The sequence below is a fragment of the Sciurus vulgaris genome, assembly GCF_902686455.1.
Source record: "Sciurus vulgaris genome assembly, chromosome: 7".
Classification (NCBI taxonomy): domain Eukaryota; kingdom Metazoa; phylum Chordata; class Mammalia; order Rodentia; family Sciuridae; genus Sciurus; species Sciurus vulgaris.
The window spans coordinates 15,273,405-15,296,444 of record NC_136467.1 but is presented as its reverse complement, the minus strand read 5'-3'; the positions used below and the strand labels follow the sequence as shown (position 1 = coordinate 15,296,444).

The following is a 23,040-nucleotide window of genomic DNA, read 5'->3' as shown; positions in this document are numbered from 1 at the left end:
AGAGGAGGGTTTGAATCTGCCTTTAATCTCACTTATTTGGGGAACAAAATAGAGGGGAAAATAATTCTAAAATCCTGTCTAAACTTTGTCTAAAAAGACAAAGATCTTTCTTTGTCTCTTTGCAAGAATTCTTTTAGGAAGGCTAACTGCTGTTTGACTTCTTTCTAAAGTGGATTATTTGCTTACATTTGCTAACAGTTTCCACCTTCTGGTTATTTCCCAGTGGAGGCTTTGTTGCAGGTAGGAGTGTGTATTTGCTGGAGGTGGTCGAGGTGGTGGAAGAAGCTGCTAGGACAGATGAAGCGGCATAATTTTCGTTGAATTTTTTTTGTGGGGGGCAAAGTTAAGGGCCACCTTAGAAGAGAGAGCAAGGATTTAGTGCAGCACAGAAGTCAGCTAGGTATTTTTTCTCTAATTTGTCCTTTGTTAATTGGAGATCTTTTTCTAGTTAGTGAGAAAGAAAAGAGAAAAATTTAAAATCACCGAATTCTTGTTTTAAATCTTGAAGGCACTTCATATTTTGGCTACAACATAATTTATATTCTATTTATTTTAGCAGTGAATTTCCTGTCCTGAATGTAGTCATAACATCGTCCTTGCACACCAAATGCATCCCAAGCATTGCTGGAACTCGGTGCTTCCTTCTACTGCCTCTTAGTGCATGCTGGGGTTCAAGTTCAGGGTTTTCTGTTGCTTCTGTAGCCAGTAAGAATTCACAAACATGGTATTCAGCTCCTCAAAGTCAGCAGCAAAGGTAATTAGGGTACACCAACTGAGAACTATGTAATTTAAACTCTTCAAATTCTTTCACTTATCTTTTACTTATACAATTAAAAATTATTTTTAATGGATTTTTTTGTTGTTTTTTTTAAGATATACATGATAGTAGAGTGTGTTTTGACATATTATACATACATACTTATTCTAATTAGGATTCCATTCTTGTGGATGGAGTTTCATTGGTGGTAAGAAATTAATTTTAATATGAAAATTAGTCACTTTTAAAAAATTTAAATCTTCTAAAACTGATATTAAAAGTATAGAATTCTACATATTTATGATGGGGCACCATGTGATGTTCCAATACATATGTACATTAAGGTTAGTTACTTTCCCATTAAAAAGTAGAGAATTACAAAAGATGCTGCTGTAGTTCCCTTTGAGAATCACCTGTAATCTTGATCCTTTCCTCCATTCTCCAGACGTAATTATTGTATAAGTCAGGTGGGTGTCTTTGAGACTATTGACAATAGTTTACATTCATACTTGTGCCCAGGGAAAATACCTTATTTTACTTAGCATTCACTTTTAAAACATAAAAGGTATCATGTTGTTACTTTTGTTCTCTAATTTATTTAAAAAACAGTATGCTTTTGAATCTATGGTGCTCCCAATAGATATAGTCCCAGTCTTTTAGCTGCTTTCTGGATTCTCTTTGTTTGGATGTCCTAGTGTACTAATTCCTGTGTTAATAGACACTGCTCGCCATGAACATTACAACCAGGAGAACTGTGGGTCATAGAGTATAAACCAGAGTGCCGCCCACAGTAGCTGGAACATTTCACATGCCCATTCATTAGGCATATTTTTAACTTATTTTTCATTATACAGCACAGAGAAGTAATTATTACTTTGAGATCTGCTACCAGTTTTCTTCTTTTCCTCCCTCTCTTCCTTTGTGTCTTTCTTTCTTCCTTCCTTCCCTCTGTCCCTCCCTCTCTCCCTCCCTCTGTCCCCCCTTCCTTCCTTCCTTCCTTCCTTCCTTCCTTCCTTCCTTCCTTCCTTCCTTCCTTCCTTCCTTCCTTCCTTCCTTCCTTTCTTTCTTTCTTTCTTTCTTTCTTTCTTTCTTTCTTTCTTTCTTTCTTTCTTTCTTTCTTTTTCTACTTTAAAAACAATTCAGCAATAAAATTCCTTTTAAGGCTTTAAGTGAAGGGATAGGAATAGCCCCCGCTCACAGAGTTATGGTGTTGAGCAATGGGAAAAGCTTCTGGATCAGTAAATATTAGTCTTGAAAAATATGCATGTATATATATACACACATGTACATACTCTTATTTGAATTATGAATCAGCTTTATGCCACTGAGCTTTGAAACCATATGTGTATATATGAATTCTAATATATATGAATCTATAAGCATATATGTGCATGTATAAATATATAAATTACTTTATAACTAGCACTTAAAGCAGATCTTCAAAAGCCTTTGGCACCTCAGTGTTTCTCATTGCGGTCCCTGCCGGCCCCAGGAGGAGAAGACTCACTATCTTTAATAAAGCAAGATAGTGTATTCTCCTTTGTTTTTCCCCTGTAGTGTTGGGGATGGTGTATTCTTTTCGACAGGAATATTAAATTAGAAGGGGTTTCAAGTAAACAAGAGTGATGCCTAAGGAAAGGATGGGAAAATAATGTAAAAATAATATGACCAGTTTTTTGCAATACGTGGTTTTAGTGGCAATGTCTTCTTCCAAAACGCGTCTCACAGCTGCTCGGGTGCAGGTGCTCAGGGTTATTTCTGGATCCCACACCCATCACAGGGTCCCCTGTAGCCACTCAGGAGCCCCAGGGTCCAGGTGCAGGGAGGAGATAACAGAAAAGCAGGAGGCTCGGGAAAGTCCTTCCAGGTAGGGAAGAAACCTGATGAATGGTCAAAAATTTCTTGTAGTAATGATTAGGTGGGAGAAAGGCAGTTTATGAGACACTTTATGTATGGTGAATTAAGGACGAAGCTTTACTTGTGGGAGAGAAGTTAGACAATAGGGGGGAGTGTCTTAGAGGGGATTACTCACTGGGCACCACTGGAAACATGAGTTTGGGGAGAGAGAGAGAGAGAGAGAGAGAGAGAGAGAGAGAGAGAGAGAGAGAGAGAGAGAGAGAGAGAGAGAGAGAGAGAAGAGAGGAATTCTGCAGTGGGAGAGTCCGCAGGAATGCAAGTCTGCATTGCGGTACGGAATTGTGTGGAACAAGGGGAGGTCCCTCATGGGACAGTAAGATGAGAATGGAATGGATTTAGGGGCTTTTGTGTGTCAGAGGTAGCCAGTGATTTTCTTCTTTTTTTTCTTTCCATGGGATAATAAGACAACTAAATATCATGCTAGTAAGACTGGCCCAAGACATTGTCCACAGGTCAGATAATTGGACACATTGTGTACTGAATTATGAATCAGCTTTATGCCACTGAGCTTTGAAACCATCCTTTATTCTGAAAAGACTATGAGCCACCCTGTGAGGCAATTTCAATCATTATCATAATAATATCAGTAGTAAAATCAAATCATATGTAGTTGGATCTTTAAAATTAATATAAAATTGCTTCATGGGTTAGCTGAGAGGTGCCTAATAACTTAGATTGTCCCCATGCGATGACAAATGGATGAGCTCCTAATCTTGCCATTTTGAATAGTGTAAGAAAAAAGTTTTAAAGTGAAGATTGCTTAATACTTACAGGAAATGTTGAAGGAGTTTTGAAAAATTTTGCAAACTCCAGGAGGGCTTAATTAAGAGAGCAACCCCCTGAAATGTCAGCTGCACATGTGCTCCTGTCCAGGGGGCCCACTGTCATTTTTTGTCATCATGTCCACATAGACACTACATAACAAGTCTTGTGGGTTTTGTCTTATTTTTGAAAATTTAAGAGGGGATATTAATTCTGATTCTGAAAGTAATCTATATTCATCAAAAAAGATTTGGAAACTATGGAAATGTATAATAAGGAAGAAAATTAAATCTAGCCTCATAACCAAATGATAACTACAGTGAACATTTTCTTCTCAGTATTCTTCTTTTTTAAAAATTATGTTTAATTGTGAAAATAATGTATAAATATATCCTTTTGAAAAAAATCAGAACATTGCTTCCCTACCTACAGCTCCACTACTAGTGTCCTCCAGGATCCCCCAGAGAAAGTACTGGCATTAGGTGACTATGTGCTCTGTGGGTTCTTCTCTGTTTTGTCTCTATATTTTCATAGTAAATACACACAATATTTTCTTCCTGTATGTGCTTCGTAAAAACAAGTTTCAAACTGTGAATGTATAGGTCTTATTTTTGTTCAGTGCTATTCTTTTGGGACATGAGTATGCTCCGACATATAGATCTATCTCATACTACCTGCTGCGTCAGGTTTTACAGTATGGAGATGGCTTTATAATTTTTCAGTACCCCGCCTTCCACATTTATTGCTGTTCCAAATCATGGTGTCATGAATATCCTTATACAATGAATATCCTCTCTGCACACGTGTGAGTATTTTGCAAGGGTAGCCAGTTGGAGAGTTGAGCTGCTGGGCCAGAGACTTATACATTTACATTTAATTAATTAGTTAATTCTTTTTGTGGTGCTGGTGGATCTGTGTTAGTTTGTCATTGTTATGACAAAAACATCTGATGTAAATAACTCACATGAGAAAAGATTTGTTTTGGCTCATGATTTCAGAAGTTTTTGTCCATGGTCAGTTGGTTCCAAAGCAGAAACATCATGGGTGTGTAAGGCAAAACTGTTCAGCTAATGGTAGCTACCAAGCAGAAAGAGAGAGAGGAGAAGAGACTGGGGACAAGAAATGCCCTTGCAGGCCATGTCCCTCCCTAGTCACCTACTTCTTCCAACCAGGTCCCAACTCCTCAAGTTACCACCACCTTCCACTAATGTCATCAAATTATTAATCCATTCATGGATCAATCCACTGATGTCAGAGCCCCCACGATCCAATCACTATCCTAAAGCCCCACCTCTGAATACTGCTATGTTAGGGGTTAAGCCTACATGAGCCTTTGGGGGGCATTCTAAATCCACACCATAACCAGATCAAACCCAGGGCCTTGTGCATTCTAGGCAAGTGCTCTACTACTGAGCTATACCCCCAGCCCTACATCTACATTCTTCCGAGATATAAACGAATTGGTAAGGCATCAGAAGGATATACTCATTTTATATTCCTGGAAGCTATATAGGAAAATAACTTCCCTTATCTTGGCTAACACTCGATATTATTATATTTCTTATTTTTTCCCCATCTGCTATATACAAATTGGTGTGTCTTTGTTTTAATTTGTATTGATTATTAGGGAAGTTAAGTATTTTTTCATGTTTTATATTTCCAATTGTATCTCCCTTAATGTAAATTCCCTGCTTATATGTCGGTTCATTTTTTAGTGGGTCATTTGTGATTTTCTTGCTAATTTGTAGATGTTTACAAATATTCTAATAAAACATTTTTTCTATCTTTCACATAAAATTGTTTCACACAACTGAAATGAAAGTGTATGTACAATTTTGCATTTTGTCTTTTTAAACTAAAAATTAAATTGCATTTAGCTGGGCATGGTGACGCATGCCTGTAATCCCAACACCATGGGAGGCAGGAGGATGGTGTGTTCAAAGTCAGTCTCAGGAATTTAGCGAGGCCCTAAGCAACTCAGCAAGATCCTGCCTCTAAATAAAATATAAAAAGGGTTGGAGATGTTGCTCAGTGGTTAAGTGTCCCTGAGTTCAATCCCCAGTACCAAATATATATATATATATATATATATATAAATATAAATGTATACAAATAAATTTATTTATTATAAATATATTATTTATAATAATAAATATATTATTATATATAATTATATACATATATAATATATATTTATATATAAATATATATATTATATATATATATATAGCATTTTATCATGTCACTAAAGGCGCTCCAAAACTGGCCTGGGGAAATAACTCAGTGGTAGAGTGCTTATACACCATGCCTAGGACTTGATCCCTGGCCCCTGGGGTGATTCTGGGGGAAGGGGAGGCATTTGGTGGGCATAGTGGTGTATGCTTGTAATCTCAGCTACTGGGGTGGCTGAAGAAGCAGGAGGATCATGAGTTCAAATCCAGCATAGGCAATGTAGTGAGATGGGTCTCAAAACAAAACAAATGAAAAACAATGTAGTTTCCCAAACATGGTTTTTAATGACCAAACATGATTTTATGTATGTATGTGTGTGGTCCTGGGAATTGAACCCAGGAGCAATTTACCACTGAACTACACCTCCAGAACTTTTAATTTTTTATTTCGAGACAGGGTCCCTCTAAATTGCTCAGACTGGCCTTGAACTAGGGTTTCAGCTCCTTCAATAGCTGGGAATATAAGTATGTGCCTGTGCCTGGCTGAATATGATTTTATTGTGCCTTTGTTTCATTTTCTTTTCTTTTTTTTCTCTTCATGTTACCATTCTTATAGAACTGTAATTGTTTAAAAATGTTTGCAATTGCAGATCTAAAACAATTTGCTAACACTCACCCTTTTGAATATCTTTGTATTTAATCTTTGGATATTTTTTCCTCTCCCTGCCCCCCGCCCCCACCCCAGCAATGAGTGGAGTCAATCCAGGGCTTCTGTGTGCTAGGTACACGATTAGCACTGAGTGACAACCCCAGCCCCATCCTATCTTAATTTACAGTTTCATTTACCCATGAATGTTTGAAGATGTTAATGCTTTTGGTACTGTGCTGCATTAACACATTCCTAAAATGAATTTCTGAATTGTCTTGTCTGACTCTTAATATTATAGTCAGTGGATCTAATTTGTTTTCATTGGAAGGAGAAATAAAATAATATGATTACATCATTTCTTAAACAAAGATGTTAGCTATTGAACAAGATAGTCATAGACCTTTGGGGGAACTTATTTTCCTAATGGGTTTTATAGAATGGTGGGCCATGTATACTATGGCTTAAATCTCTCGTAAGTGACCTGCGTCCTCACTCAGGCTGGTTTGGGACACGTGCCTGTGGTGGCTGGGGTGGAGAAGGGCCCTTCTGCATACCGAGTGAGGCCAAGCAGGATGTGGTTCCCCAGTGAAAGCTTCAGTTAAACTTGTTCTGCTTTTTCCCCAGGAGGACACAGCTACCGTCTCCTGGGGTGTGTTGTGATTGGCAAACACTGCCTGTTACTAAGTGCCCAAAAAGTTTTGTTTGGCATCTTGTGGACGACAACACACTAGTCATGACAACGCTTGCTATCAGGCTGAGGGCTTTATGATGACTTTTGCATTCATGACTATGTCAAACAGTTGCTATAGTAGTTGCTGGCAGTCACTGATGATTTTACCGATGTGTCCCCTGAGGCCACAGAGATTCCAGGAAAATCTCCTTTATGTGACCTCTTTCACATTCCTTCAGAAATGAAGGGATTTCTTTCTCAAAGACCTCATAGGCCCCAGAGACTTCACAGAGGTGGGTACAGTTATCTGTCCAAGCTAAGAAATAATTCTTGAAGGAAGTGGGCATAATGCTTGAGAGAACAGAGACAGGATTGGAGGCTGTTGACTGACCACAGTTGACCCTGCCAAGTCTGCTCTGCAGAAGTGTTTATTTGGCACTTAGTTTTCTTTAAAAACATTTTGATAGTTTTCAAACTGCAAAACTGAGAATTACTTTGAAAGGTCTGGATATATGGCTTGTTTTGCAAAATCAGAATGACTCGGCCAGCTAGGATCCTCATTTTTGCCTTGGTGACCCTCAGTGGAACTGAGAACTGTTCCCTTCTGCTGGGGATGAAGGCTTTCCATGCACCTCCCCATCTTTAGTCTTCGGCATTTCTCTGAGGCATCTCCATGACCCCAGGAGATTAGGAAATTGAGAGTAAAAGGCTTAGTGAAAAGGAAGGATATGATTGTTTACATGAAATAATGTGATCTCTGATAAACAAATAAGAAGAGAGAGGAGCTGATCACCTTTACAGTCAGAAGACAGAAGAATGATGAAAATCTCCTGGTCATTACAGAGGATGTGGTGCTTTTCCCGTAGCTCTTTGTTGCCTCTGTTCTGGGAAGGGGTCAGACAGCATTTGAGTTGGTTGGGAGGAAATGTTCGGAATGACAAGAGTCAATCCTTAAGTGTCAAATCTCAGTACAGTCCTGAGGGCACCCCTTATTAGTTCCTGGGCTGTTCTCATCTCCCTTTGAATTTGAGAACAAGAGTAAAATGATCTGAGCACAACACACTTCTGGTTAGCGTTCTCAACATTGGAAATACAAAGAATCCTTCCGCCAGATCTTGCCTTGCACAGCTGCTCAGAAAAGATTGTTTATCACTCTTCTTTGTCTCTTGTCTTTTTGGGGGAACTTTCCCAGGAAACTCACGATCATTCTTTGGAAGTCCCTGTCACTCGGGAGCAATTAAACCATTATCGGAATGTGGCTGAGAATGTTCGAAGTGAACTTGCTGCAACTTTGGTCAAATTTGAATCAGCTCAGTCTGAGGTAAGATTGTACATCTTCATCACGAAGAATGGTGGGTCTTTTTAGCTTCTTATAGGGTAAAGCAGAGGATAGAGGTTAGAAGTGGGATAGTGGGATGCAGATGGAAGCTTTTTGGTAAAGTTTGCACTTTCTCTTTTCTGGTGAGCCCATCACCTAGAATTCCTGAAGGGTTATGCATTTGTCACACTGCAAAGCAAGGTGACTTGGCCTGGCTTGGATCTCAGAGAGCCCTGCAGCCTTAAGCGACCAGAGGGCACCTGAGCACTTGAGTTGAAGTTGCAAGGGACTTGGGGAACTTTTAGCCTCTCTGGGAATTTTGTCCTTTGCTGTGGATAGCTTACAATCTGGAGCCCTAGAAGGGAAATCAGAATTATTTTTCTATGGATGTTTCTGATTGGCTGGGAAAATTCTAGTAAGACATTTGGGTCCACCTGCCTTCTGGGCTAGATCAAGTTCTACAGTAGAACTTTGACAGACTCATTCTGCTCCTGCCCAGTGGGCTCCAGGAGTCTAGGCTGGCCTATGAGATAAAAAGCAGTTTCACCGTGAATGTCACGACCCCACTGAAAGATGTCTTGGTAGTGTGTGTGTGTGTGTGTGTGTGTGTGTGTGTGTGTGTGTGTGAGAGAGAGAGAGAGAGAATCAGAGAGAGAGAGAGAATCAGAGAGAGAGAGAATCAGAGAGAGAGAGAGAGAGAGAGGGAGAGAATGTGTACATGCACACTAATAGTTCCAAAGAAATATATTGCATTTATAAAATTCATAGGGTGGGGGGGAAGGAAAAAATAATGCAATGAATCAAACATCATTACCCTATGTAAATGTATGATTATGCAAATGGTATGCTGTTACTCCATGTACAATCAGAAACAACATGTATCCCACTTGTTTACAATAAAAATAAATTTAAAAAAAATTCATAAAGTTTTCCTATACGAGAGACCTGACATCTTAACTTAGTAGGATGTGTACATGGATCAGCATTTTGATGCCACAGAGCTCATAAAACCCTTTATATAAGGACGATAAGGATTTTCCTTTGCTCTCATATTTTTTTTCCAGAAATCTGAATGTTATTTTTTACCCACAATTATGGCCCAGAAGGCAAGTGGGAGAAATAATGTGATATATCAAATAGTCCGTATTTATTTGAGAATAGCTGTGGCTGTGAAATCACAGAGTGTGACTCGTAGGCTCCTTGAATCATCGTTTATCGGCAGCAAAAGCAACAATACTGATACAGATAATGGGTCACTGCTGCAAAATACATTTATTGCTTTTTGCAATTCCCACCACAAATGCTTCCCATGTGAGATAAAATCAACCTAAGACATTGCTCCATTGGTTTTGAAAAAGACGGAACACAAAGTTTATTACTAAAGTATAATTTTGTATTGGTAATACAGATACAAATATGAGAAAAAGAAAATGAAGTTGGATTAAATCATGAATACAAGAGTAAGATTTTAAATTACAGTTTTCTGTTTCTAACTGGGTTTTCAAATGGCATGCCATTAGATTCCTTTGTCTTTTTTTGTTTTAAACTTCCCTTCGCGTTAGCTTCGAGACCTGCACTCCAAGATGCTTTCTAAAGAAGTTTCCTGTCAAGAGCTGAAGGCCGAAATGGAGAATTACAAAGAAAACAATGCCAGAAAATCATCTCTCCTCACCTCTTTGAGGGACAGAGTTCAAGAGCTAGAAGAAGAATCAGCAGCACTTTCTGCTTCTAAAATCAGAACAGAGCTCACAGCTCACACTGCAATCAAGGAGAATCAGGAGTTAATGAAGAAAGTTGTTGAACTAGAGGAGAAATTACAGTAAGGATACTGCAATATGTTCTCAGCTTAGTGAGTGGTCCACAGTAGCTTCAGAGAGCAAGATAGGTCTTTGAATAAGTTTCAAATATTTTGTATTATCTGTCCTTGAAACTCAATTAGAAAAAAACATATTATTGGCCCCAGATATCTTTAGAGTCTTAAAAGCTTTCCCTAGCTCTTTCTAAGTCTCATCAAGTGTCTTCACAAACCCCGCATTGTCCTACGCACGGGTATGTCCTATTGATGAAGCTTGCAAAAGCATAGCAAATAATAAACATAAAGGTTTCATTCACTAATATATATAAAAGAAGCATAGTATATGCAAAATGGGAAGATTTTCTCTAGGTAGAGTTTTACCCTGAGGTGGCAGGCTAATCCACAGAGGGAGGCATTTATTCAGAAGCCAGATATAAAAATCCTGGAAGCCAGACCACCCCAAACATTCCTCATTGGATTTTATTGCTGGTTTACACAAAGGACTCTTAAAACCTAGATTTTCCATACTTGGTTTCAGAATGAGGTGATTATTTAGACAAAAAGTGGGAACCAGTTGCCCCTAAATTATATTTTAAAACTTCATGCAGGACTCCAATATTCATAAAATTCATGATATTTATTTTGCTTGTCCCATTTAACAATAATAAAGCAACACCCTGGCTCCTGTCCTCCTCTCACGCTCACCGTCTCCAGTTGCTCTCCTCTCTCCTTTAGCTGCTCCATGAAACCACTCGGGTAGACCACCACTGACTGCGCTGTGCAGGGTCAGCCTCACCTTGTGGACCTGTCAGCAGCACATCTGTCACAACCCGTCGGTATCCTTGAGTCGCTTTCTTCTGTTGGTTTCCAGGACATCATACATGACCCGTTTCCATTCTTATCTTCCTGGGGAGTCTCTTTTGCAGTTGCCCCTCATCTCCTTGACTTCCAAATGTTGGAGTGTCACAGGGCCAGTCTTTGAATCTCTTCTCATTTCTTTGTTGTTTGATCTCATGACTTTAAGCATGATCTAAATGCTGGTGGCACCCCATTTCTATGTCTATCTTGGATCTCTTCCCACAACTCAAGACCCACACACCTTACCCCCCAGGAGACATATCCTCATAGATGTCCAACAGGCACTGCAAACTTAATGTGTCCAAAACTCAACTCTTGGGGTTCCCACAAAATCCTTCTGGATGGTTCCTGAATTCCTTCAAGGATAATTCCATTCTTCTAGTTGATCAGGTCTAAAATATTGGTCCTCTTTTTCTTTCAAACTCGTATCTGGTTCTACAACAAATCCAATCCCATCCATCTTCAAAGTGAATCTAAACTTTGCTTCCCTGGTCACCCCAGCACTACTGGATATTGTAGGAGATGTTTGATACATTATCATCCCACTCCTGATATCAATTTCTGTCTTAGTCAGTTTGAGATACCCTAAAATTACCATAGACTGGTTTACAAGACAGGCATTTATTCCTCACAGTTCTGGAGGCTGAAAGTATAAGGTCAAGGGACTGGCCAGTTCATTTCCTAGTGAGGACCTACTTCCTGGTTTGCAGATGGATGTCTTCTTGTATCTTCACCTGGTGGAGAGAGGGAGATTGGTTATTTCTTTCAAGTCCCTTCCTAAAAGGGCACTCATCTCATTATCTAATGGCCTCCACAAGGCCCTGCCTCCAAATATTGTCACATTGGGGATTAGGGCTCAATGTATGAATTCTGGGGTGGGGGACACAGACATTTGGTCCGTAGTAGTAGTTTGCTTGCTTCTGCCTACATGTCCGCAGCCAGGGTTATCCTGTCACAATACAAATTAGATCATGTCTATCTTCAGCTCGGAACTCTTCAGGGACTTCTATTCTCACTGAGGGTAAAGACATAGAAGTATTTTCTTTGCCCTCACAGGCCCATCCTAATCTGGTTTATTGGCTTTATCTCCTTAATTTGTTTACATCAGATACCTTTTTATTTTTTTCCTTCTGTTTCTTGAAACTGACAGATGTGATCCTACCCCAAGGTCTTTGCAACTGCTAACCATTCTGCCTGGAATGCTCTCCCCCAGATGTTGCACAGCTGTCCCTGCTTCCTCTAGGTCTTCACCCAGAAGACTCCTTCCTTCCCACCGAGGCTCTCCCTGAGTACCGCATCTGAAATTTTGCTCCCTCACAATATTTCTTACCACCTTTCCTGCTTCACCTTTTCTCTGCAGTTCTTTTACACCTTATTGTATGTTTCACATATATTAATATTGTGATTATTGTCCATCTTTCCAAGCTCCATGGGGATCAAGTGTCCTTATCTGTTTTGTTTACTACTGTCTGTTAGCATTATTAATAGGGCCTGGTGCATAGTAGGTGTTCAGTGTCTATTAAATAAATGAGTAATAAAATGATATATACTTGTTGTAAAATATTTTTTAAATACATACAGAAATGTGCCAAGAAGAAATTTAAAAAATTGCCTAAAATTTATGGTTATAGAAAAGCAATAATTAACCATTTCTGAAGAGATTTTCAGATAGTTGTGCCAGATGACATCTTGTAATATACTATTTTTACTGAATAATATATTGTAGATATTTAAAAAGTCATTATAATTTTTAATGATCCATTTTATTCCATTGCCTGAAATATCTTAACTTACTCAACCAATTCTTTTTCTGCTTCCTGTAAACACTTAGGTTAGTACCATTAAAAAAAATTTACTATAAACCAAGCTGTAGAATAGGAAAGACAATAGAATGAATGGGGACATCGCTTTCCTATGTTCATATGTGAATACACGACCAGAGGAACTCCACATCATGTACAGCCACAAGAATGGGAAGTTATACGCTATGTATGTAAGATATGTCAAAATACATTCCACTGTCACGCATAACTAAAAAGAATAAACTTTTTTAAAAAAAGAAAAAAAAAAAAAAAGTCAAGCTGTAACAAATGTTCACAAACATTCATGTTTGCACATTTATGTGATTCTGACCTTAAGGGTGAACTCCTGAGGCTATAGGAGGTTAGGCCAGATAAAATGCAAAGAGGTGGACATACTTTAGAAAATAAAGTTGAAATCTTGGGGTTAATATACAGGATCATATATGTAAATCAATAAGAATCAGTGTTTACTGTGCCTTTCATAAACCCAAAAGACTGAATAAATATTACTTTTTATATGCCCAAAATAAGAATTCACAGATATATTGATGTTAGTTCTTTACTCTTACACATTTTTCTAAATGGAAATATGATATGCTTTTGAGTATAGGCAATTAAATGCTTTGTTAATCTTCAAATCAAGTGAAAAAATTGCGGTAAACACTCAACGTGGTGTAAAGGGAAAGCAATAATCATGTTTGTTGTCTAGGGTACTGAAAGAAATGGCACCAAATTACTGAAATGATTCTAATTTGCCTTTAAAGTACGTCTATTTTTTCACAATCTCTACGTCTTTAACATTTAGAGCGTTAGACCTAGACCACACTATTTCAACAAACCTATCTGAGATTTGAAATAAAACATTCACAATAGGCCCCAAATCTCCTGATTTGTCTTGACTGGCCAATCCCGACACTCTTCCCATACACTGAAGATTCTCGCTGTGTGAAAACTAATCACGATCTTTGCTGGTGACTGAACACTTCTGACCTCCAGTGGGTGGGCCTGGCCCATCCCCTCCTTTAGAGTTGTGCTTGGCCACACCAGGACCCTGATAGGTCTCTGTGTAGTGTTGGAAGAAGAAAGTGCAGCTTGGTCTTCTAGAACCAATGCCCTGGCACTCTGCTTCCCCATGAGGTCCCACTGGAGACCAGTGGCTGTGTGGGTTGTGACCACACATGGCAAAGGGTCAGTGTGATCCAAAGGTCAGCCTCTGCTTCTGCAGATCCCAATGGGTTGAGCCAAGGGGACGGAGTCCACCTCCCTCCCATTACTAGGCCCACATTGCCATGAGGATTTCTCTGCCCTTCAGCAAAGTGTAGGTACCTGGCAATTGCTTCCACCTTTCTCCATCCGCAACAGGGCTTGGTTGACAGCAATGTGCACTGTGTCTCGGGGGCTCTGTTGTGCTAAAAATGACAGTTATTTAACTTCTGACTTGGTTCGATGAATGCTCTCTTCTATGGTGTTAAACTCTGCTTATTTACTTTTTGCCTGATAGAAAATGTTCAGAGGAAAATGAGGAAAACAAAAGACAAGTCTCAAAGCATAGCAGGAAACATGAAGAATTTCTAATTCAGCTTCGTGACTCCTTGGATCCAGACAAGAGGAGTGAGATGGCATCGGAGGAAGATTTAATTTTAAAGGTGTCCGTGTGCAGACCAAAAGACTGAAATTTAAGGGTCATTCTGACATGTGACATGAAGGGAGGTGCTTGGTTGAGTCTGGATGGTGACAGGAGACTGGAACGGTAGACCAAGTGTAGCATTAATTAACCGTGTGACGTGGGACAAATCACATTTCCTCTTGGGACCTTAATTCCAAATCCTTCCTAGCATTACTTGGGATTAATTATTCTCCAAAAGGGATTAATTCTTTTGTCTAAAATATATTTAGGTTTTCAAATACAGTTACTTATTCATTAATGATGCATTTTAAGATCTTTTTTTATTAAAATATTTTTTATTTTTACAGACACATTTTGATTCATTGTACACAAATGGGGTACCTCAGAGTAGGATCATTTTTGTTTTCTTTTAGTTGCACACACACACACACACACACACACACACACACAAAACCAGATATGTGCCATTTAGGGGACACTTACTGAGTATACATTTAAGATTAAAAATTTTATTTATCGGTAGATTACTGTTAAGATGGAAATGAATGATACTAACGGAATAATCCACGTGGCCCATAGTGATTCATCTGGGTACCTCAAAGCCTTTGAGTGCTCATGGTCTCTTTGCTCATTGACAACCCTTTTGTTTCCTTGCTTCTTGGCAGATTTCCATGCAGTCATTCTTCTTCTTCTTCTTTTTAAGGACAACTTTTTATTGCTACCAAAGGCTTTATCATCAGTACATTGTTCCAGCTGCAATACCTTCTTCAGACTGTGAAGGGAGCTCAGGATCCAGAAGTTAAGAAAAATATGGGTAGATTGGGGTGGGAGAGGGGAGAATAACATTTTTCAAGAAATAGTTTACCGTAAAACTAGGGTACTAAATTCAATTATTACATATTAAAAGACTCAAATCATAGAGCCATGCAGCCATTCTCAAAAGTCACCTTCCAGTTGTCTGCTAGTCCTCTCTGCGAGTTGCGAGAGGATTCCATGATGCTTTAGCAAGTATCCATTCACTGATAGGTTTGGTATCTCAGGAGAGAGTCTGCCTGACACTCTCATGGGCTCTGGATGGCCTCCTCCTTCTACCGTGACTGTGTGACCAGGAGCTATGCCGTAATAGTGCCCTTCACACTAGTTTGGGGGCTAGCCCTTCAGTCCCAGTGCTGGGGAAAATAAAAAGGGATTTCAGAAGCCTCTTCTTCATGATACCCTTTCCTTCATCAAAGGTCATCTCTTGGTGCTAATCTGGGTGTATTAAGTATGCCCTTTACTTTTCCGTTTTCCTGACGCTTTGCCATTTGGGGCCTGGCTGACCCAGAGCAGACTGCCCCTCCCAGGGTCAGCCAGTTCCTAGAGATGGTAAAGGGCTCACCTGGGAGCGTGGCTTTCTCATGCGAACAAACCACCCCAGAGCCTAATCACCTTTTATGTCTGGCTCTTACACTCCCTAGGCCACTGTCCCTCTGCTGTCAATTCCCCAGGGCCAGCTATCAGATGGCTCTGGACAGCCTCTCTATCGGATACATCAAAATTATTCAAACTAGCCAATCCTAAGCCTGCTTACTCTGCCTTGCCTCTTCCTTCCTAAGGCAACCACGACAAAGCCTCCTGCCCACGTTCCCCCTGCTTCCTCTGCCTCTTGACTGGCTCTGGTGCTTTTCCAAGTGGCCCTGCGTCGCATGGCATGTCTCCTCTTGGGAACCACAAGCAATGAGCCTTCTTTGCTGTAGCAATTATCACTGGGTCTGTTGGCCTCCCAATGCCTGAATAGTAATGGAATCTGTATTTCAAAACAGACAGCAGGACTCTGGAGTTTTAGCACCCCATCCTGAGCAGGGGCTTGCCTAGAAACAAATCTCTGGCCAGAGTGGGAAGATCACAGTCTCACTGGGAGTTCCGCTGAGAAGTGGAACAAAATCTCTCTGATTTAAAAGCTATTGCTTTGCTTTTATATGCCCTGTAAACACATGTCCACAAGCACTCCTGAGGATCCGTGGTGGAAAAGGAGGCATTCCTAATAATTCACTTGATATTCATTCATCCATTTCATCAGTCGTCAGTGAGAGACATTCTAGGTACCGTGAGGTGCTGGGAATGTGGTCGTGTGACAAGATTAATTCCACGTTCTTTTAGAGCTTTCTTTGTCATGGGGTAAAGAGGGTGAAGAGGTAAGTAAGTAAATATTGAATATTATCCCGCATCATTAAAGGTGCAGTGAAGAAAACACATCAGGATTCAGGGCTAGAGAGCAAAGCTGGTCAGCAGCCTGGTTTGCTGGTTCAGGTAGACTGACCAAGGAATGACCCCTGAGGTGGGGACCTGTGAAGGATGTTGGGGGTGAGCACGCAAATATGAGAAAAAGTGTCTAAGTGGGAGGAATTGCACTAGTTGGGAACGGTACTGTGCTGGCAAAGTGCTGAGGCTGAAAGATGTGGCACTTCCTTGGCTGGGCATAACAGGAAGCTGGGGCTTTCACAGTGCCTACAGACATCCCCACAGGCGAACCCATCCATAGGCTAATCCTGGCCCAGGATGAAAATCATAGTTTGAGCATGTTATGCAGAATTTTTCTAGGTTCCTATTAGGAGCATATTTTTAAAAACAGTAGTCCTGTCTCTTTTGATTTCCCCTGGTGGTGCCTGGCCTGCAGCAGGGGTGAGCAGCAAGGCACCAAATGCAGCTCCCTGGCTCCATCTCCTGCGGCGACCTCCGTAGAGCATCTCCGGCCTCCAGTGTTCGGAAGCCAGCGCTAGCTGATGCTTGCCCGGTGGGCAGACTTTTGACGTCTCGCCTTAGGGTCACTTTTTGAATACTTTTAATTTGACCCCTGGGTCTGCACCAAACAACCAAGTTTAGAGGCTGCCTTTGAAAATGTGAGCTTTGGAGTTGACTTAGAAATATCCTTTTTACCGTTTTCATTTGATCCTGAAGTCATTGGGTTGCAGACTGTGAGTGGCTTGGAGAAGGTGGGTGGAATTGTTAATTTTCATGGGACAGCTGTAATTTCTTCCTCTTTAGCTTAGAGAGCTGTGCAAGGAAAACGCGTTCGCGAAAGAACAAATTGTTACTCTTGAAGAGACTGTAAATGTCCATGAGATGGAGGCAAAAGCTAACAGAGAGACGATCGTGAGGCTGGCTGCAGAAGTCAACAGAGAGCAGAGAAAAACTGCCTCTTGGAAGGAAGAGAAAGACAAGCTGAACCAGGTACGGCGTGTGCAGTGTGTGTGCGCGTCTGTGACCATGATTACGGAGCCGACGTCAGATGAGTGCTCTAGAATTATGGACCACAATTCCAGGGCTGCTCTCAGCAGGAGGTGTGGGCGATGTGGGATTAAGTGACCGGAACAGGCCATTCAATATGGTTTTTTTTTTTTTTTTTTTTTTTCAGTTGGAAAAAAAAGAAATACAAAATACTTAAAAGTAAAGACTTTGTAGAGAAGATGATTTACGTTAGCTAGTTTATAAGGATTTTAAAAAAATTTTGTTTTGTGTTTTTGAACAAACAGGTAATATGTTTACAAGATTAAAAAAAGTCTGCATGTCTAAAAACAAATTCAGTGAAAACCCTTTCTCTGACCCTTTTCCCCAGACACCCAGTTTTTCCTAGAGGGAACTTGCTACAATTTCCTCTATATACTTCTGAAATAATTCTAGGTACATGTATGCATATGATATGTAAGAGAAGATATCTGTTATATGTAACATGTAATATGTATTTATTTTTGAAACAAACAGCAATATATTGTACATTAATATCAATAAGGCCACTGTGCATGATTTTTATATAATTTTGTATGCTTCATGGATCATATAAAACAAAGTCCTAGAAGTAGACTTGCTCTATCAAAGGATATGGATGTTGTAATTTTGAGAGGTATTGGCAAAAGGAAGTGATTCCCTATTCTAAATTTTTTTTACATAATAAATTGTTAGATCTTTTAAAATTAGCTGGAATCTATTTGAGCAAGAGAATTAATACCATATGTTTAACACCATATAACCCTTTAATTGTGATTTTTATGGTTTGTGACAAAAATGAATTATTGGATTATTAATAACAATCTACTTCCAAAAGCAGTAAGGAGCAGTGCAGTCAGTGAATACTAGTGCACAGGAGGGCCAGGTGTGGTGGTATATTCCTGTAATCCCAGCAGCTCTGGAGGCTGAGGCAGGAGGATTGCAAGTTTGAGGACAGCCTCAGCAACTTAGGGAGGCACTATGCAGCTTAGTGAGACCCTGTCTCAAAATAAAAAATAAAAATGTCTGGGGATGTGGCTCAGTGGTTAAGTGCCAATGGGTTCAATCCCCGGTACATAAAAAAAAAAAAAAAAAAAAAAAAAAAAAAAAAAAAAAAATGCACAGGAGGAAGGAAAGCAAATGGCCCTGGTAAAGCAGATGGAGTTTATGATGAGATAAGAAGTGATGCTCCAAAAGAGAGGCCTCAGGAAGGATGAGGACCCAGGCTGAGGAGAGGGCGTGGCTTGGTTTGTGGAGAAGGGACCAGCTTCCTGGGGCCTTTCCTATCAATGGTGACTGACATTACTGCTGAGCTGAGGTGAGATGGGAAGCCGGGAGTGACAGTGATCACGGTAAAGGTAGTAATTTCTAATTCTCCCCTAATTCCATGCACCAATAAACCCCCTTACCACTGGTTTTCTCCCCTGATATTTCAACTTTGAGCAAAAAGACTCTATCGTCATCAACCTCTCAGTCAGCGTGGGTTGCCATGACAAAATACCACAGAGTTGGTTGGGAATATAGCTCCCAGGTATTGCTCTTGCCTAGCTAGCGTGCACAAGGCCCTGGGTTCGAGGCCCAACACCACACACACACACACACACACACACACTCCAAAGCAAAGCAAAGCAAAACAATGCAAAGCACCATAAATCAGGTGACTTAAATAACGGATGTAGCTTTGGAGGCTGGGAGTGCAGCCATAGTTGAGGTCTGGTGGGACTCCTCTTACTGGCTTGCAGTTGCCTGTCTTTTTGCTGTCTCCTCACGTGGGAGCTGGGACAGAGGACAGGGAGAGGACACATGATCAACCTCTCTGGTGTCTCTTCTTATCAGGGCACCAACCTCATTATGAAGACCCCACCCTCTACCCTAATGACCTCGTCTAAACCTAATACCTCCCAAAGTCCCAACTCCAAGCACCAACACACCAGGGCTTAGGGTTTTACTGTAAAAATTTGGGAGGAACACAATTCACTTCACAGTGCTCTCAATTATTTCTCTTTAACTTTTTCTTATGAAAAATTGTAATATAAAGAAAGAATGAAGAAATAGGATAGTAAGCAATAATCTATCACCTACCCAGAGGCAACAATGGTTACATTTTGCTGTTTGCTTTATTGTTTTATGTATATAAATACACGTGTATTTGGGGAACCATTGGAAAATAGGTTACAGATATTATATGTATACTTTCAGACTACTTCAGCATATTTAGCCCAAGAATAAGGACCTTACCACTGAATAACCACATGAATAATGGCAATACCATTATCACAACTAAAAGTTTATGAGAGTACCATTATCATCTAAGCTTGTTTTCAAGTCCACACATTTTTTGGATACTTTTTCTCTAAAGAGGAGCTTAATTCCCTTTTCTTGAGTGAGGACTGGATTTAGTGAATCACTTCTAGTGAATAATATATGTTAGAAGTAATGGGGTGTTAAAATTTGAGATTAGGGTATTAAAAGACTGTGACTTCTGTCTTAGATGTGCTCTCTTATTCTCTCTAGAGGCTCTTGAAGGAAACCAGCTGCCTTATGGCAAGGTATTCCTGGGGAGGGAGATGCCAACTACCATGTGGTGAGGATACCCAGGTAGCCTATTTCCAGCCCCGTATAGCAAGGACCTGAGACTGATCAGGGGCCATGTGAGTGAACTCAGGTGAGACTCCTCCTCCAGTTGAGCCTTGAAATGACTATATTCCAGGTTAACAGCTTGACTGTGATCTCAGGAGAGACCTTGAGCCAGACCTACCGAATCCATGCCAATATACCTGACTGGTAGAAACTGGGACATAACAGATGTTGTTTCAAGACGGAAATGTGATGACCTGGCTCAAGGTCATCACATTGGGGCAAGTGCTACACAGTAACAGAGAACCAAAAATCATCTCAAATCACATTCAAACATTTCATAAGTATTTGTAAGAATACTTGCAGTAAGAATGTCTTTGATGGCTTTTTCTTTCACCAAATTGGGATCTACTCTGGGTTTATTTGTTGCATATTTGGATTATTTTTAGTTTCTTTTTATAGTTTTTTTAAAAATAGCATTAACATTTTGGAAAGTCCAGAGAAGTGGTTTCTTCACAATACTCTTTGAATTGTTTCTCTACATCCTGAAATTGAATTATCTCAGAAAAGTAAAGATATAAATTTTCTATTGCACCACATTAGAAAGAAAATGATGTTAGATATTGTCCTTTATTGGTGACACTTAGTATGACTACCATTCTCTTTAGTGTAAAGGTACATTTTTTTCTTCTGCAGTTAAGTAAGGTATCTGTGGGGATGACACTTACTAGTCTGGCTCTCACAACTTTATCAATGATGTCAGCATCCATCAAATCTTGCTTGGAATAACTATGAGGTCAGGGTGGCAATGTGGTAATATTCTAACTTTAGCATTCGTCCTATTAGTTAGATGCTATTTTTCTGTAAAGAAAAGACTTCCTTCATTTTTCTTTTTCTTTTCGATTCTATGGATGCATGGATTTTTATCTTTTTATTGTGTTACACTCAGTTATTCTTTTTTGGTGCTTGAATTCTCCAAATTTGTCCAGCCCCTTGCTTTTAGTGTGTGTGTGTGTGACCAGGAATTGAACCCAGGGGTACTTAACCACTGAGCCACATCCCCAACCCTTTTGTTGTATTTTCTTTAAAGACAGGTTCTTACTGAGTTGCTTAGGGCCTTACCAAGTTGCCGAGGCTGGCTTTGAATTCATGATCCTCCTTGCCTCAGCCTCTTAAGCTGCTGGGATTACAGGTGTGCCCCACCATGTCCAGCTTCCTCTAGTGTTTAACACTTCCTTACTTTTAGAAAGAAGTTACCCCAGGCTCACTTGCAATTTTTAGTTCATAAACCCAACCAGCCAATTTCCTAAGGAGCTGTGGTTCATTTTACCAGGGAATGGTGCTTGGAAGCCAAGAGTCATGCTTCAGGTGTGCTCATTTATTGAACACTTACACAGTCCTTGTGCTAAGTGCTCAGTGAGGTTATGTATTTGATCAAGTTCAAACAACCATCTCATGGCAAAGCTGGGCCTGGAGCCCAGGTCATCACATTGCTGTCTCCATCCATACTCCCCTTTACACTGACAGTCACAGCTACATCTTATGTATGACGGAAGACATTATTTATTAGTAAGTGGAGCGATAGTATTAGCAGCTATGAAAATTTCCCCAGTAATTTCTAATTCAGTTATAATAGTAGTTATTAAATTTTCAAGTCTTGAAAATTAGGAAGAATTTAATCTTTATCTATAAAATGGATCTCTGGAGGTTAGTAGTAGGAAGTAAGAAAAATGTGTTGTAATAGTACATTAAAAAACAGAACTAATTCCTTTTCTTACATAAGTGTCTTTACTGGGAAACAACTGAGACGATGTTGTTCAGACTTTGGGAACACATTCACTTTGGCTTGAGGTTCCTGCCAAAATAATAAAAATTGTAAAATAAAAGTACAGGCCATAAAAAACTTGAGGTCTTTAATAAAGTGCTCATTCACAGAATTATGACTCCAAAGATTTACTACTGAAAAATACTGTCAAGTGGTTTTACTGACATGTTAATGGTCTCAGGAAGAGTATTCATAATGCTTTCTAAAGCTCTGTTTTGGAAATAGGAAACTTATTTATTAGTGATGTCCAGCTGTACTGCAGAGCTAGAAGTATTCACAGGGCTGGGGTGCTGTTTCTACCAAACTCAACTTTTCTGAGTTACTTAGAATCTACTTAAGTTACTTGATAAAAAATTTGCATAAAAATTAAAGTTATTGGGCTGGGGATACAGCTCAGGTGGTAGATGCTTGCCTCACATGCACAAGGCCCTGGGTTCAATCCCCAGCACCATTAAAAAAAAAAAAAAAGAGTCCAAGTGATTTATCATATATATGGTGAATATATTATATACAAATATTTAATATTTTTTGGCTTTTTTTTTGGTGCTGGGAATTGAACTCAGGGCCTCATGCAGGTTAAGCATATTTTCAACCACTGAGCTACACCCCAAATATTGAAGTATGTATTAAAAACTACAAAAGATTGGTATCTTGAAAAAAAATCCAACTTTGAGAAAAGTAGTCACTTTGCCTACTCAAGCCCACACAAGTCACATTCACATTTCTTGTAGACCATTAGAAATTAAAGTTAGTGGATTGGAAATTAAACCTACATGGTGCATTTCAAACAGCACCTTTTCTTTCACACTGTTCACATTTTCTTTACTGACTAGATTTAGGCACCATATTGGCACCATATTGGTTTCAGGCTGGCTTGGGTTTGGGACATCCCGTCTGCTTTTTTGACTTATTCTGTGGCTGAGCAGTGAAAGACAGCAGAGTGGTTAAGAAGCTGAACTTGGGGACAGGGCTGCTGGGGGTTTTATCCTGGCTCCAGAATCATTTGGCTGTGTGATCTCAGGCACGCAACTTTCCTTCTTTGAATCTGTTCTTTATCTGTAAAATAGGA

At 39.8% G+C, this 23,040-nt stretch overlaps 1 protein-coding gene across 4 annotated transcripts in view; it reads left to right on the top strand.

Annotated features, from left to right (window-relative positions):
• The window catches only part of CCDC170 (coiled-coil domain containing 170), an 86,507-nt gene that overhangs the window by 16,140 nt on the left and 47,327 nt on the right, over positions 1 to 23,040 (top strand). For all 4 annotated transcript variants that reach the window (XM_079146636.1, XM_079146635.1, XM_079146634.1 and 1 more), the window contains exons 2-5: positions 8,119 to 8,247; positions 9,807 to 10,063; positions 14,201 to 14,345; positions 17,351 to 17,536. In XM_079146636.1, coding sequence (XP_079002762.1) covers positions 8,119 to 8,247; positions 9,807 to 10,063; positions 14,201 to 14,345; positions 17,351 to 17,536 — 717 coding nt within the window. The remainder of the gene's footprint in view (positions 1 to 8,118; positions 8,248 to 9,806; positions 10,064 to 14,200; positions 14,346 to 17,350; positions 17,537 to 23,040) is intronic.